At 41.4% G+C, this 17,847-nt stretch overlaps 1 protein-coding gene across 2 annotated transcripts in view; it reads right to left on the bottom strand.

The window, feature by feature from the left end:
• Positions 1 to 1,282: 1,282 nt before the first annotated feature.
• Positions 1,283 to 17,847, bottom strand: part of SYNE1 (spectrin repeat containing nuclear envelope protein 1) — a 443,997-nt gene continuing 427,432 nt past the window's right edge. For both annotated transcript variants that reach the window (XM_059940974.1, XM_059940973.1), the window contains 6 exons: positions 15,524 to 15,724; positions 14,113 to 14,241; positions 12,594 to 12,806; positions 11,473 to 11,565; positions 10,018 to 10,076; positions 1,283 to 2,264 (listed from right to left, as the gene is read on the bottom strand). In XM_059940974.1, coding sequence (XP_059796957.1) covers positions 2,024 to 2,264; positions 10,018 to 10,076; positions 11,473 to 11,565; positions 12,594 to 12,806; positions 14,113 to 14,241; positions 15,524 to 15,724 — 936 coding nt within the window. In that variant the 3' untranslated portion in view covers positions 1,283 to 2,023. The remainder of the gene's footprint in view (positions 2,265 to 10,017; positions 10,077 to 11,472; positions 11,566 to 12,593; positions 12,807 to 14,112; positions 14,242 to 15,523; positions 15,725 to 17,847) is intronic.

The raw sequence follows: 17,847 nt of genomic DNA, 5'->3' as shown, positions 1-17,847 counted from the left end.
CTCTGAAATCTCCTTGTGCTGGCCTCCACCATGACCGATGTCTCATTGTGTGGTGATTTCCGTAACATGGCAATGTGTGTCTCTTGAAGGGCTGGACTGCTCTAGAAGCAAGACCAGGACCTCCAGGTATTTGGAGCCGGGGTGACAGGGAAGCGAGGGAAGAGCCAGGCCTGAAGAGGGACCATCTCAGATGAGGGTGCAGGGCATACTTCAACTCCAGTCTCCACCACTGCTCACAGCCTTTCCAGAAGCAGAAAGACCAGAAACGTTACACACAGGCTTGTCGTCTTTAGAAAAGAACATCTCAACTCTGATCTTCCCTGAGCAGATTGAATTAGAAGGTCTGCAGTGAGTCCAGAAATCAGAAAGCCTAAAAAACCTCGAGACGCTTGGTTGAGAAGGCACTCAGGCTATGAACATCATGGAAACTATGGAAGGCAGTTCCGGGTAATTCTGAGTACCCCAGTTTGGTTTAAATTCTCAATTTAGAGCAGGATTTGTAAACTAAATACCTCCAGGAGTTAGGCTGGTACGGGCAATGAGAGAGGCTGATAGGATAGTCATGCAAATGTAGTAACTGTCTCCTATTCTTCAAGGGACAGCAGCAATGTCACTCCAGCAACTACTATCATGTGGGAATGTGTGTCCAGGACACGCGAGCTTTCCATTCTCAAGAGAAGCCTGAAACGTGGATTTTATATAAATCCTCTCCCTCCAATTATTAAATGGTGGATTAAAATGCCACGAGCGCCAAACAATTCCATGAGGGGCACTAGTTGGCAAGATCGGAGGGACAGAATAAAATCTGATTGTAGTTGGACTTGAATGATGGACTACAATTGTATTTCCTCTGCTAGACAACGAAAACAGAAGATTTTGGAGCAAAGAAGGGATCTGACCAGAAGAATGCTTCAGGGATATTCACATGGCTTTTTGGTACCCTTGGGATGGAGTGGAGAGGGGGCCTCAGTCAGGAGATCATAGGAGGTTCTTCCAGTTGTGCAATGAGAACAGAAAAGAAAGGAGAGTATGAAAGATGCTGGGAAGCAAGAGTCTGTGAGATGTGACTGGCTGTGGAAGGAGAAGGAAGAAGGAATCATCCGGAGTCCTCTATGTCTAAATATACACTACCTCTATTCATCCTTTTTCTTTAATATATACTTATGTTTCAGCTTCATTTATTCCACCAAAAATGATCATTTAGGTTGCATTCTGATAAGTGCCTGCTTAATAGGGAAATTTAGAATCATTTCTTTAGGGAGGAAAAAAAGCACAGACAAAATATTTCATAATCTCTATAATAAATGCAAAGAAATCGATACAAACAAAATGTGGCTTTAGCAAACTGTACATACATAAATATCATTTTTTTACTATAACATTCGACTTTTTGTTTTTCCACATAAAGCCTCCCATGATTTTATTACATCCCATTTTTCTTTATACCTTTAAAAAAAGTGCCTTTTAGATTTACAGCTTGTGCTTCTAAAGCAAGGTTAGAACATCATGCCCCAAAGAAAAACAAGGTAAAAAAGAAGCTGTCACATAAGCTCTTAAAAACTGTATGTTACAAGGTTCTCAAAGCTCTTCAGCACTGGTCGATGGGTAGATTGCTGGATGCCGACATGTCGCTCAGGTAGCATCACTTACTGAAAGGATGGATCCGTACTGCGGGAAAGCTGCCCAGATGGTCTCTGGGAGTCGCTGGGTACGCACAGGACGGACCAAAGGCCCAGGGCTCACTTGTCCAGGGAACAGTGGAGGTCCTGAATCTCTTTAGCGCTGAGGCTCAGTTTCAAACAGAATTTCTTCCAAACCTTCTGCATCCATTTGCTCTCCCCCCTGTCATTGTTTATCGTCACCTCCGAAGCCATGATCTGCACACAGGGGATACGGAGGCGCGCTACAGCTGCCGCACCGAGGGCATCCGCCAAGATTCAGGTCCTCTCTTTGCTAGTCTGGGACTGCCCTTGGCCAAACCCTCCTTACGCTACCGGCACTGCTGCAGAGGGCATCGCTCGGTTCAGAGTGGAGGAGGGCCATTTGTGTATCTGAGCATGGGGTGGAACGATCGGGCAAAGTTGTTGGAGAGGGCGCAGCTGTAGTCTTCCTCTGACATGGGTACTAGGCAGGCAAGCCCGATGAGGAGCAGGAGGAGGAGCTGAAGGGGGAGCGCCGCCCGGAGGACGCGGAGCAGGAAGGCTCGGCCGGACCGAGCTGGCCGAGGCTCAGAAAGGGAGGAATCGGAGCCACCGCTTATGGACCTGAGAGAAGAATCGACATCAATAACTCAAATATCTCAGATGTTGGATGGATGCTGCCTTTGGCTTCCTCACCTTCCTGGAAGCTAAAGGGTCAGGCTGAACACAACCCAACCTGGCAATTAGCTGCCAGCCTCCTGCAGTAAACCCAGGTCATCTCCCCACCACCAAATGAAGCGCTGTTTGGAAAATGCACTGATGGAAAACAGACATTTAGTCAACTAAAGGTAACTAAGTGGGTTCAAATTCCACCCCTTAATTTGGTAAAACATTTTCCATCAACAAAGAAAACTGCTCCACACACGCTCTACCAGCATAAATTAAGTAGATCCGGGATAATTAAACTGTGGATGTTTGATGCAGTACATTTTTGGTTTAAGAATATCAGGCAAAATTAGTTGCTGTCAGGACGATACAAGGTATCCCTCCCATCTAGCCGTCCTGGATGTGCCAAAGTCCATGCAGCAAGGACAAGAACAGCTGCGGTCATTTTGCACAGACCCACAGAGTTGAATTATTCTTAGAGTATGCCCTGGTTTCATCTTGCACTGAATCAGCAACTGGCCCTGACATTAGTGGGATCCAAAGCTGTAAGAACAAGGATGACAGTGGAGTCAGTCTACAGATCACTGGTGCTGAATGACACCCATTCCAGGCTGATCCTTCTACCCCTAGCTCTGTGAATTTGGGAAGTTCCAAGTTCCAAGTTTTCCTATCTACTTTAATTTCCGCATCTACATTGAAACAGTGTCTTAGAGATGAACCATGAATTTCAGAATTCGTAAGAAAGACTGCCTGTGAAATGTTGAAAATGGAAGTAGGTTCTGAGTAGGGGGCACTCTTTTCTCTTTGTGAGCATCCATGAATGTTTTGCTACTAGTGGAAAAGATGAGGAAAGAAATGTTATTTACAGGAGGAATTTTGTACACATACACACACACACAACACTGCAGAAGCAAAAAGAATACATGTACAAGTGAGACCCATTGCCCCACACCTAGTAGGAATTCTCTAACGGTTTAATGGTAAGAACACTGAATGTGAGGCCACTGGAGAAATACGAAGGTGTGAAAACTGTACTGGTTACTCTGTTCGTTTATCTCATAAGAAAACACTATGTCTCCAGCTACGTTATTAGCCATTAATTTCTGAAGACAGATTACACTGGTATCAGTGAGGCATAAGGAGTGACACCAAAGAAAATAAATGTTAAAATAAAAAACAGACATAATCCCCTTAAAAGGGAACAGAGGGACTACTCAAAACTCTTTCATTAAACTACCAAGAAATATGTGAGACAAACAGACTAGACTGGCCCCGAGAAGCCCTGAGCAGCCACGTACCATACTATTTCTACTGCAGCTCGAAGTGTGATGAAAAAACAAATCCCTGGCCTGAACTGGGGCTGTGTTTTTCTGGTCTACAAACCTTGAACAACTCACTTCACCTCTATGTTACAAGCTCTTCTTCAAATCCTTCAAGTTAGACTAAACGGTCTTCCAACTTGCAAGTTCTGTTTACACATTTTATGTCTTCTACTGATTGGTCAGTGTAAAGTCTGCCAACTGGGAGGCCACAAGAGTTCAATCACCATCTAGTGGTCAAACTGATTAACTGCCCTATGCTAAGACCAATGAGTTATTCCCAAAGGGCTGAACAGGACAAACTGCATATTTTGTGATGATATACTAAAGCATAGAAGAAGTTATGTCACATACCTGTTAAATAGAAACTTCTCTAGTTTACCTAATTGTAAAATATTTGTGTTGAGATAAGGCCTTAGAGAGTATCTAATCCATCTTTACTTCTGTAGGTAAACAGCTAAGGAGAGTTCACATTTGATCCTCTAAGTGCTGGGCGACAAAAGCATCTGTCTTGGGTTCTCTCACTTAATTCCCACGACAGTCCTCAGCGTGCTTGTCACCTTCATTTTAGAGCCGATGTAAATGAGGTACAGAAAAGTAAGGGAAGCTGCTCAAGGTTATACAGCTAGCAAGTGGCAGAATTAAGATTTCAACTCTGGTATTTTCACTCCCAGAACTTGAGCTTTATAAATAGAGTAAATCACTTGCCCCAAATCCACCACTAAAGGAAGAGCTCTAGCAGGAACTCAGGGTTCCAAAGTCCCTGCCTACTGTGCTCTCTGTTATGTTTTGTTGTTTGGTGACATAAATGAAGGGCATCCAGGTCATATTTACGTCACACGTATCTCACATATAGAAGCAAAGAGGACAACATTTGTATCCTAAAATACTTGGAGGTGAGTGGTTTCCTCATGTCTAAAATAAAGGCCTCTAATCATAAAGCTTCGCAGTATGACACAGATCATCAAGTCAGAATATGGATACGAGGGCATTTTGTTTTGAGGCAGTTGTACAATTGTGGGAAAGTAATTTAGTCTCTCTGGCCTTCAGTTTTCTCCTTTGAAAAGATGAAGATGCATTAACATCCTAAAATCTTTTTCGTTCTGACAATTTATGAATTCAGCAGTTTAAGTGTCTGGAGAAGGAAGGGATAGTTACCCACAATCTCTGGATTGAATCTTCCTTCAATACATCTTTTCCTTGACCTGAACATATGCCCTGGAAAACAATACTCTCCACCTGTCACCTGTCTGAGTTATAACAAAAGCACAAAAGAGAGCTCCACGTTTCTTTATTATTTGGGATTTAAATAAAATAAGGGAGATTTCTAACTGACTCTTTTTCTTTAGGAGACACTTAAGGACATTAGTGATGGGCAGATTTATGCATATAATTGATAGTAACAATCAGACTGACAGAGCTGAATAGCCCCTCTTTGTCAATCATTAGCTTCTTTGAACAATAAAGCCAAAGATCAAGATCAAAACAAGGGCTACACACTGACTAGTCCACTCTTGAGAAAAGCTGGAAAGGTCACCATCTTTGGAATACGGGCTCAGACGCTGCAGAGTCTGTTGAAGGACATGGCACATTTAACAGCATCAGAGCATTCCGTATTAAAATTTAATTAGCGTGTGCTTTCTAATGTTGAAGAATGCCAACCTGGGGAGAAATAATGGGCTGAGATAGAGACAAAGAGAACACACAGTTCTTAGTGAGCTTCCATTCAGTTGACTGCTCTTGGAAACGTCCAATTGTTCTACTGAAAAAAACGCCACCCGCTTGGGGCAATTACCAAGGTTTCAATAAGCCCACAGTTGCTTCCGCTTAGGGTAAACCTGTTCTAGAGTTTCTAGTACTAACAGGTTAATGATACCAAGTAAAAGGGTACTTTTAATATTTAATCTATTGACCTAAAATCACGTAAGTTTCAAGTCTTGGGAAATTTGACAAGGGGAAGAACAAAGACATCGCACTGAGCCGTCACTCATCACTCTCCAACGGCCTTACTCCACAAATAGATGCAGTAGAGATGGTGCTGATAGAGAAAAACTAAATGTGTGAACCTACTTAAGGAACTTAATCAATGGAGATATTTCAGATAATCCTGTCCAGCAAAAACATGCTTATTCTCTACAAGTGAATATTTATTTATTATCTTTCTCACTCCCCTCACTCATTCAAATTTGGGGGTAAATAATTGCCCAGGTGTTGTTTCATCTCTTTCCTAAAATACGTATAGTTGTGGGAGAAGGAGGCTTTAGGGGAGGGGGCCACACATACGAACACACCACAGGAAAGAAAGTCTGGCCAAGGGTTGTGAGAAGCCTGAAGAGTGTGCACATAGAGTGTGACTCATCTCACAAATTTTACATCATCAGGGAAATAAAATGAGTTAATTCTGTGCACACATCATTTATACAAACGAAAAGACACTTTGAATTCATTTTGTTACTTGTTAGCAAACACTGGCAGTAGAGGAACGGAAATTTTTTGTGAGGAAGTATCAGGTTGTCTACGATCGTGTTGCCTGTTCCTGTGTGAATGGTCTTTATTCCCTGGATATGTGGTTCAGAAGACAAATTCCCAGGATCAACTTAGGATTTGCCTCTCTTTATTCCAAGATGAACATTCTGGCTGGTCCTAAGCTATCTCAGGCAACCCATGGTAGCCCAAGCCCTGGAACTATTGTTTAAAGTACCCCACCCATTAGGAGCCCTTCGGTCGGGAGGAGTGGTTAACAAGCTAGGATCCAGAGTCAGAGAGACCTGGGTTCCAATTCTACAACTTCACACAGATGTAGAGAACAAAAGTATGGACACCAAGGGGGGAAAGCGGAGGGAGGTGGTGGTGGTGGTGAGATGAACTGGGAGATTGGGATTGACATGGATACACTGATGTGTATAAAATGGATGCCTAATAAGAACCTGCTGTATAAAAAAATAAATAAAATTAAATAAAAAAAAAATTCTACATCTTCATGCCTCTAATCCCTGGTGTCTTTGCCTGTAAAATTGGGAATGAACACGTTGGGAGCGTTAAATGAGGTAACAGATATGCAACGCTTAGCATGGTGCTTAGAACACACTAAGTGCTAAATAAATGTCAGCAACTTATCATTCTTATTTATCTGTATTGTTAAAGCAAAGGTGTGATGACTCATAACCTTAGGGATTTTGCTGGATTCAGCCTTTCCTTCCAAGGAAATATTCCTGATTTACAGCAGTGCTTTCAAAGAGGCGATGCATTTTCTAAAATGTCTGACTTGGTCCCAGGAAACACTGGGAATGCAGATCTCAAAATATAAAAGAAACATAGTGGAGCCTTACCCCCTATAAGTGTCCTCAGTCCCGGTATCCAGCCTGCCCCAGGGGCAAGGCTGTTTTAGGCTGAGGTGCTTTGAGAGCTTTGAATAAATCAATCCCCAGGGTGGAGTTTGACAGAAAAGACTTAGAAAAAAAAATTCCACAAGAAACTGAATGGTGTTTAGAGTTAGGCCCTGGTGTACATGCAAAAACCCCACTGTGCCTGCTTAGATGTATTTGGCTCCCTTGAACACATTTTTAAATGAGGTCTTTTTTCCCTCCCTTTCAGTGTTTCAGCCGGTCATTTGCCACTTCTTATTCCGTCTCAGTTCTTTGTGCAGAAGGTACCAAAGACTAAAGATGCCCAGAGAAGTTTTGCATTTTACAATTCTCAGCTTTGGAATGAAGTTATCAATTCCCTCTCTTCAGACTACAGAGCAGTTATTCCTTTGCTTTGCTGGAAACTGGAGTAAAATCTTCCCATTTGTGAACTTCAACTAATCCATAGTAGAATTTTGAAGAGTTATTGGCTATCAGGTTAGCCAATTTCAAGTCAAAAGTAGAGAAAAAGTACCAGCTGGCCATCATAAACATTGCTTCAAAAAGCATGCATCTTAAATAGGTTTAATCTCAAAAACTGTGGATAGTTATTATGAACGTATACTTTCAGATGTTTTTCAAATGTTTAGAATTTTAAGGAGTCGTGGGAAACTCCTTGTAATTGATTTAGGGGATCTCTAGATTATGACATATTGCAAGTTTTTTATGACAGGAACCATATTGTATTAATTTTGTGGGCCCAGGGCCTAAACACAGTAGGTGTTCTGTAAACACTGGCATCAATCCATATGTAGGCTTAGAATATTATGTAAGAGAACACAGAACAGCAGCTGTAGAATCAATATGAAATATACAGCAGGCAAGCAACTGATATTATAATATTTGACGTTAAACCACAAAAATAATATAAGAACCCTCCCTTCAAACTAATACCCAGTTTCTTTCAACTCAGCCTCTTTCCTCTCAGGAAGAATATATGCCTAAAATGTTCCCATTGCAGATCGCTGGGGTCAACATTCTAAACTGCTTGTGCTTTTGCAATAACCTTTCAAGTTTGCTGGACCAGTGCAAGATCAAACGCAAGGTAATCTCAAGTCTCAACGTGACAGCCTGGATTGTGAGTGAAGTTAATTCTTTCCCAGCAGACTCTCCGTGTCATTGCCCACGTGGGTGCACCCCAAACAGAGGTGCCAAGGAGTTAAGAAGTCCAAGAATGTTCAACCACAACCCGTCTGCCAAGCTGTTTGCCGAAGCTGGCCATTCAGGTGAAGATCGTTTGTATTCCAGGTCCTGTAAGCAGCAAAGTGAACATCATGCTGTGTGCTCAGAAAGATGTTAATAACCAGTGCTGGACAGAGCAGAGCTGAAAGGCGCCTTGCGGATGTCACAGTGAGAATGTGGCTGTCCCAGCTGCAAAGCCCCATTAAGAGACAATATTGAAGCAGTTGCTGCCCTGAGAAACGAGGCCTTTGACATTTCAGAAGGCCGTGTGACTGTGTGAAAGAATCGGGGAAATCCGGGAACCGAGCTGTGGTTGCTATTGACATCGCATAATAACATAAGAGCTTTCTCCCTTCTCATCACCATCATTTATGTCGACCACAGAATGGCTCTCTGGTGTCCTTAAAGGAATGCGAGGGGGACGTGCCCCATCTCTGTTCACGGCACATCAGCAATTTGTGGGGGGCAGATGGACCACATAAAACAGTGATCTGTCTATAGTACATGATGCCTTTCCTTGCAGGGGGCTAAGAAAAAATCAGAGCACCTGGAGAAGCCCACCATTATCTTCAAAAATCCCTGTGAGTTTTTCTCCATTCATGTTTCGTTACTGATACTTTGTTATGGACGAAAAAAGCCCCACAAAATTGTCATCAAACCAAACCAAAGGGAAAGAGAAAAAAAAAGCAAAACATAGTGAAGGGAAGCTTCAAACCAGAAAGCACATCAAAATCCGTTCTGCATTACTTCAGCTGAGTGGAAACCAGATGCAAAGGCCAGCCCCTTCCTCACACAGCTGGAAAGCTAAAACTATTACTCAGGGCTTGCTTACACTTCCTCATGCCCCACCCTCCTTCCAGGAATTGGGATTCCAGCTCAGTGGTGATAAGTTTTCAGAGGGGCAAACTATTTTAACAGTGAACCGCGCATGATTGGAGTAAGGAATCTGCTTCCAAGGACAGTATTTCCATTTTTAGAAAGTTGTCTGGGGAAACATGAACTGATTAGTGGAAGGGCCAGGGAGCACAGACATCACACCGACGACGACAACGAAGAAGGCAAAGCACTGCTAAGTGCAGAGACAGGGGTTGTTGGAAGCCAGGCATTAAGCAGAGTGGCAGCTGTGAGGAGGCTCTCGGGAGGTTCCCGGGCGGGGGCCCTGACTGCTCTTGTTTCCAGAGTGAAAGAGCTTGCCAAGTGTCAGGCAGGTGAGTGACTTGAGTGTGCTGGCTGAAGAGGAATTTTAGGATAAGCAGAAGAGAGAAGGGGCTTATAAATTTTAAGTAATACCAAATTAGGACTTGCCATTTTGAGAATCCAAAACCCACAATCTGGATAAAACACAAAAATAAAATAAAAAGCTGGGGATGTTAGTATATTTTATTCAGGTTTGTGGGTTCTGGGAATGGTAAAATAATTCACTGATCTATTACCTGACTTATTGTAAAATCTAGAAATAAAGAGGATGATAAAATTCTGCCATGAATCAAATTGCACTGTGACATCAGTGATATCGAATCTTTACGAGCACACGGAATAAAAAAACCATTGGATGAAGGGTACCGGATGGCCTAGGTATAGTTAAACAAAATTTTGATGGGGTCCAAATATTTTACGCTCTGAGATTTTCTTGTACTTCCCACTTAGAAAAGTCTCTTCCAATTTATTAGGCAAGGGTGTGGACTGACATGAGTAGTTTCTCAACTACCCTGAGGCAGACCAGATACAGGCCCACCTAAATTCTGGACAATTTTCATCATCCTCTTGGAGTTCTAGAACAGTGTGGAAACCAGGAGAATAAGGTACCTGCTATGTGGACTGTTGACAGAGGGTCCAGGCTGTGAGAGACTACATTTGCCTCGTGGCTGTTTGCAATGAACAGGGGTAAAGAAAGAAGAATGTTCAGTCCAGGCAAATAAAGACAAGCTACTGATGAAAATTAAACTAAAAGTTCAGCAAAGGAAATACAAATCAAATGAAATGATCAGTACCCATGAATCAAGGAAACTGGCTTTTCTTTTGTTGAAGAAGTGAAATCAATTTACATCTATATTATTCATCATTGAAGAAACATGGCGGTTTGGGCATTCACACCACAATGGGTATATTTCCCTCACTCTTCATGGTAGAAACACAAATGACTCCACACTAGCCAAAGATCTCTGTGTATTTACTTATAATAAATATAAAATTCAATACGCCGTGCCACGTATTTCAAATGTACCTTACATATTTTTCATCTTCTAGAACAATATTAAAATTCTTGGTAGATTAAAAATAATGGCAGTGTGAGATTATTCTGTGTAGAGTGATGAAGACCCAACAAGTTAAGTACTCAAGTTAAATAAAGCCTAAAATTTGACTCGAAAAGCCAGTATTCCTTCACATTCTTAAACTAGGATCTATAGGAAACTAGCGAATGTAGTAAAAAACAATCCTAAAAAGATAATAACATTTATCAGCATAGAACTTAAGTGTTTATAACAAAAAAAGTACAAATGAAACCAATACTTCTAAAAACTAAGGAAAATGGAATGATAATAAAAATGAATATAATCATAAAGCCAGACCAAAAAAAGTAACAAAACGAAAAACAAGCTTCTAATTACACAGAGAAATCAAGGTAGAGAGGGTAGCAGGGGCCAAATTGGTCTTTTTCTCCTCATTGTGTGCCAGTGAGACAGCCCCCCAACAGGCCTTGTGGGTGAGTCATCTTGAGTTGTTGCCACTCTGGGGGCAATACGATCGCTGAAAACCTTCAAGACCACCTTCAGGAGCTTCTCTGCTTGAGGGTCAACAGAACCTCCATTTGTCTTATAAACTCAATGGTCTCATGAGATGCTCACAGTTTTGTCCACCTCTGGCTGAGGCACCCTTTTAAGTGGAGCCTACATTTTTTGGGGTGGACTATGGCGGAGGTGGTTTGAAGGGAGGGGCCACCAAAGGGACAAGGGAGCACTGTTCTAGAGATGGCCCTGTGAGCAAGAAAAATAATCTGCCTCCCTGCATACCAACCAAACGTTGAACCTGATTCTTTTGAAAAACAGAACTGCTCTTTCCATTCCTGAGTGCATGTGGGGAGGGTTTGAGGCAGGGCTGAGGAAACAGAGCTTCTCTGCGTCACTGTGTGACAACCCCACGTTGTATGGGGACTCCTGCTTTGCAAGGGGAGAGCCCGTGGACCCTGCGTGAGGTACCAAGACTGTCACGCCCCAGTGGTCCCTCCCGTGGGCCAACTGAAAATGACCAGTGGAAAGTTACCGTTTTCTGTCTGTTTGGGCTACTTCTTCCTGATGTAGGACTCACAGATCCTGAGGTGTCCAGTTCATCGGCAGAAGACCAGGAAGACAAATCCTACGTGAGAAATAGATTCTCTTAATGATTCCATGTCCCAGAGCCACGATGGCTTTGTGATCTGCAAGTACTTCCCACCCCATCCCTATCTATCCCTCAACCCATTCCCCGGGAAAAACAAGAATCAGATGACTGCAGGAAGAACAGAACCTAATACTTCTAGTGTGTTGGGCTTTCCTGGTTGTGAGTTTGGCCCTTCTGGAGAATACAGGTGGAGCTTTGTTATTACTGGGCCGCTTGGAGCTTTATCATTTCTTAGTGACATGGACGGGAATGGGTTGAAGTGAAGGGGGTAAAGGAATCTGCCTTACAGCTGCAGGGTGCTCAGGCCGGAGAGAAACCAAATCATAGAAACAAAAGATTGTCAGTCACCCAGGAGCCTGCCTTTTAGCATCAGAGAAACTGTATTGTTGCTGGCACCGCTGTTATTGTGAGTAGGTGGTTCTTTTGCCTGCAACATGTTTGTGTGTTCATAACAGGATTTCACAATTGAATGTTTGAAGTCTTACCTGCAAATGCATTTCTTAAAACCAACAATATTACCACGATGCAGTAAATTTAAAAATAAATAATAGATAAACAAACAATTAAATAGATAAACAAATAGAAGTGAGCATTGAACATTTTGTATGGTTCAACTGCCAGCTAAGGAGAGTTCATACCTTCTAAGGTTTGAATATGAAACTCATATGCAACAATTGGCTGTGGCCTACTCTCGCAGTGTTACTGAAAGCACATGAATTCTTAAATAAACTGGGTAAAATAAAATGCCACAGTAGTGGTGGTAATAGGGTTAGCAGTAACAATTACAAGAGGTTTTTGGGATGTAACAGAATCAAAAGTAGTGTCCTATTATAAAAGTTTTTGAGTTACTTTTTTATTTTGAGCCAGACTTATAAGAGCAGTGATTGAGAGGGGACACTCTAGTCTCACAAGTACTACATTCAGAGTCTCTAAAATGGATAAAGATAATGCTTGTTTGGTCTCCTGTAGGACATGCTACACAATGATGTCTATTGAGAGCTTACCTGCTGACTGCTTGACATGTCTAATAACTTCTCCAGCTCCTTGATATGACGACTGACCTCCTTCAAGAGAAGTTTGAGCCGATTTCCAATCACATGCACTTTTTCTTTGGCTTCTAAACAGTCTGTGCCTTCAGCATTCACCAATAGTTGGCAAGACATGTCTTGCAGTGAGGCCACTTTGAGTTGGGATTCCAACAGCTCATGCCTTATTTGCTATGGTTATCATAAGAAATATTTTTCTAAGAATTTTCAATAATTTGAGAAAGTTCCAAAGGTGCACAATGACATCACTTTAACTTAGTGGACAATTAGATCTGGGCATCAGAATGCTGTGCTCACACAAGGACGGATACAGCAGCCCATGACATTTGGGAATCAGGGACCTCTGTTCTAATCCTGCCTCTGCCAAAATGTATCCTATAAGACCCCTGAATCTTTCTGATCTCAGTTTTCTCATTTGGTAAAATGATGATATTAATTCCTGCCGGGTCCACAGTAAGTATTACTGGAAGGTTCAAACTGGTGAATGTATGTTAAAGTATTTAAAATATAAAGTGTTATGCAAATGAGACATAAACTATTCTTTTAAAAAGAGAAGTAAAACATTAACATATAAATATAGAAAAACTCAAGTATGTGGAGGTATACTCAGATATCTATTCAAGATTTTAAAAAAGATATATGGGTGATTCATCACTCACAACTTAATGTCTGAGGTCAAAAGTCTAGTAAAAATGCAGCTGCATAGCTATTTCCTCCTGGTTTCTAAGACCTTTATGATACTGAACTAAAAGCTGACAATTCTGTTAGGTTTGTTCGAGTGTTAAATGTTAAGAAACAGCATTTTAAAAATACAGAAAGTGACAAAATGCAAATCATTTTATCCTAATGGAACTCAAATATGCTTCTTTATCTTCTATAAAATCACTTAAGTGCTCTGTACATTATATTGTCCAAAGTTCTTTTTATAAGAATCTACACAGAAATCCTGTAAATTTCCCTTTGAATTGAATACTAGAAAAAGTTTCTTGCTCCTTGAGAATTGGTTTGTTTCCTTTTTGTCAGGTAATAAAAATCATTTAACTTATCATGTTTCCCTTGTTGTCTTAGCTTTCAGAAAACTTGGTGCTAAGGTTAGTGTTGAATCCATATACTTAATTCTTCTTAAGAAGTCTTAATGGTCTCTATTTTAATTCCTTTAATTATCAGCCACCCAATATATTCTTGGGACGTAGATTCAACGCATACAGTTTAAATTTAAAATAAATGTAATTTGCCAAAGAGCTGCCTTGATAAAAACAAGCTAATTAAGATGAAGACCGTCTGAGATTTTTAGACGAGCAATGGCTTTAGAACCAGATTCTAAAGCTAATAGATATCATCTTCTATGTACATGTTTGCTTCACAGAGATGGGAAATCATGAGGGGTAAAGAAAGACTAAGAGATTATAATGGAAAAAGTAAATAAGTAGTACCAACTATAACATAACCAGACGCTGCCCGAGTCCACACATCTTACCGTAAGCTGTTTGAGATGGTCCTGAAGTATCTCTGCATCAAGGTTAGAATCAATAGGCACAATTTCATTTTTCCTTCTGTCAATGTTCTCAAGCATAAGAAGCAAACCATGACTCATTTCATGGAAATCCTAAAAAAAATATGGAGCATAAAATCATTTTGAATGAGATATTTTTCTTTCCCTCATAGCTTAAATATCCATGCTTTACAATTCCTACCGTTGGTTTTAAGATCTTATACACAACTCCTTTCTAAGGAAGGCACTAGAGCTGTTGTAATTATCTGAGTTCACGTTCCTACCAAAAGCATCTAATTTATTACTCGAGGGAAAAATTAGACATAAGGAAAATTGGCATCAAAATGCTTAATTTCTAGGGCTATAATACTATGTAGAGGGAAGCAGCTCTGCTCCTTTATCTTCCCATCTTTGAAGGCCTAAATTCAATCCCATCTCTCCATGCGTCCATGTATTCATTTATTCAAGGTATAGTTACAGAAGATCTCCAATGTGGGAGGCGCTGTACGGGGAGGCAGTGCAGGGGTGAAACCACAGCTTGGGTACCTGCTTTCAAGGAGCTATTATTACTCTCGGGGCACCTATAATCCTGGGAAACAGGTTTCCCATCCTGCTCAGATTATAACCCAAACTCCTGGCCAGGACCCACAAAGCCTGGCATGATATGCTTCCTGACCACCTCCCAGATCTTTCTCATCCCTTCCTTCCTCTCTGACTACTCTCTGATCACACCGGCCTTTCTTCTGTCTTTGAACACACTAAGCCCTTTCCTGCTTCTGGGACTTGCCATCTGCTTGACCTCCTTCATGGCAACATCTTTCCAAGAATCAGCTCAAACATCCATAGAACTTCCCCAATCACCTTCCCAAAGTGCTTTTTTCGGTTACTCTTATCATCAACATCTGTAAGTAGCTTGGTTAAACATTTAATTGCATTTTTATTGTCTGTCTTCCCCAACAAAAGCAGAGGCTGGGCTGTATCCTGCCTGCTTAGTGCAGTATCTGTCAGACTGTAAACACCTGGCAAATAATTGTGGTCTGAATGGATGAGTAAATATTTGTAATGCTCACTTGGATGTCCAAGAAATGTCTTTCTATGTGCTCAGAAAATACCTGTTGAATGAGTAAAGAATGAGTCGAAGGAGGAATGGTGAGGCTGAGATAAACTTGTGGGAAGAGGCTCTTGTTAGCTGTAAAGAAGTGGAGTCTTTGAACTCCTGGTCACATGTACAAATTCTCCAGTAAAATGAAGACTTTGGGCACAAAGTTATCTCACTCAAATACTGACTTTGGAGAGTAACTGCGTCCCCCTAGTGATCTTGATAAATCAAGTCACAGACTCAGCTACACTGGAAATGTTTGACTTCAGAGCATGGCAGGCCCAAAGCCCCACAGACCTGACACTGCATCAGTGCGTCCTGGAGAAGGCCCCGCCACTCCTCCAGCAGGGAGCACACGCGCTCCCAGCGGCCATTCATCTGGGACAAGCGACCCTGCAGATCCTGGCTCTCCTCACTGCCAGTCTGGGTGAACTCGGAGCTGCACAGATTGATGGAGAGGATGATGGCCTTGTGGTGGTCCACAGCTTTCTGGAGCTCCTGCAAAGAAAAAGGAGAACAATCAAACAAGGGAAATAACAATAAAAATACTAAAGAAAAATAGTCTAAGACCTTTGGAAATGCTTCACCCAAATTAAAAGACCTATTAATTAACACTGGCCTTAGCAGGATGGCTAGATAAGATACAGTGGGTGCACACCACTGGAAACCACGCTGTAGTTAAAAGAGATGGATCAGACGTACGCTTGACGATGTGAATGAATCTTCAGAAAATGTGGTATAAAGTGAAAGAGAAACAGATTGATATGGGTGACAAAACAGCATTTATGTAATTTAAAATACATGTGCACGCACACAAGTCCACATTTTTCATGAATATATATGAAAAAGGAATATGTGTTAAAATTTCAGAATGGTTGCCATGGGTTTGAGGAATTGGGATTAAGAAACAGTGGGGGAAAAAGGATAGATAAATAAAATTAAGGGGAGCTTTGCAGGAAGCAATGATGGCCCTGGGGAGTGAACTAAGGAGTATGATTAACACCCATATTCCCAGCATGGGAGTTCAACAACAGACCAAACCAGACCAGACCAAACCAAACCAAACCAAACCAAACCAAACCAAACACAAACTGGTCTCAACGCTGTGTGCATAGGCATGAAATGGGAAGCTTGATGAGAAAGCAGATTCCCAGGCCCTGGCCTCCAGCTGTTCTGACTCCACAGGCACCGAGGGTTAGTGGCCCACAGGCTGAGAACATTGCCTCTGTCACAGGCCAGATTTTTGTGATGGTAAAGAGAATGAACTGTATTTCATCAGCTAAGCAATTTAGTTTAGTTTCCCAAAAAAACAGGTGACTGATTTTTTTACTGTGTGCATTTCCCCAAAATCTAGAACTAAATTTCAAGAATTTAAGTACAAGTTTATGTATTAATAATTGAATATCTGGGTACTGTTTAAATATTCCCAGATCAAGGTAGGGTCAGTGATCCTACAAATCACATCTACTCAGGCTACATTTTCTTATAATTTCTCACCATTTCTGTTATGTTTCCAACTTGTCTTAAATTTGCACTTTTCAATGGATTCTTAACATCCCATAATGTAGATTCAACCACAGAGACAGTATAAAATCAAGAAATGTTGTAGAAAGTACTAGGTTATTCCACAGATTTATTCTCAGAAAACAGATAGGAAAGATGGGGGAGAAGTGCAGAGGAGGGTGGCTTTTTCTTATCACACAGGCTGACTTTCAAGGTCTCATTTTTCCATTCTAATCTCGCTTAGGTCTCAGACTCTGGCCAGTGTTTGTTTCATCAACTTATTTGGAATTGGTTATAATGCAACACTGCCTTACATTTTCCTGGAGAGAAACTAAAGTAATTGAAGTACTCTAGAGAAAAAAGCATTTTGTAATCCAGATCATGTAAATTGCATCCTTCATCCTGAAATTGATGGAGCTGGTGCAGAGTCTATTCTACAAGAAGTTTGAGCATCTGTGCGGAAGACTCACTTCACTGTTTGAAAATTTAAAACAAAACAACTAAAACAAACCAGAAATACAGCACCCCACAAGAAACAGCATACAGAGAACTCAGGGAGAAACAAAGGCAGTGCGCTTAATCCTTGAGCCTGGAGGGCCCAGTAGCCCTCCTCTTCTGAGGAAGAGCACAGCTTGACGTTCTCCAAACAAAACGGCAGGACCAAGAGGCCTATTAAGAAGAAACTGAGCTCTCCATCCACAGTATGCTTACAAAAAGTCTCCACATATCAATGCATTTCAATAGCTGGGCTGAGAAGGATTTTTAAGATCTAGAGAGGGAGTTAAAAGAGGTCATCTTGTGCACTACACCCACCCAGGTCAAAATCAAATGTAAACGTCAGGTGTTTTACTGCGATTACTCCACGGGTTTTGTTTGCTTGGATTCATTTCACTGAAAATTGCTTCTGCCACTATAATCTATTTCAGAAGTTCTGCTGATTCCAGAATGTCAAGTGGCTTCCTTAGGTCTCCATAAACTCACACCTATAAGATCTGGGAGAGGACTCCTCTCCAACTCTAGATATAGACTTGTAGGACCCTGAGGACATAGCTGTTATTTCCTTTAAAAGAGGTTAATTAGGTCCCAGAGGTACCTGGATATTTCATGAAATTTTAATT

The sequence above is a fragment of the Balaenoptera ricei genome, chromosome 12, assembly GCF_028023285.1.
Source record: "Balaenoptera ricei isolate mBalRic1 chromosome 12, mBalRic1.hap2, whole genome shotgun sequence".
Classification (NCBI taxonomy): Eukaryota; Metazoa; Chordata; class Mammalia; order Artiodactyla; family Balaenopteridae; genus Balaenoptera; species Balaenoptera ricei.
This window is presented reverse-complemented; position numbering and strand designations above follow the sequence as displayed.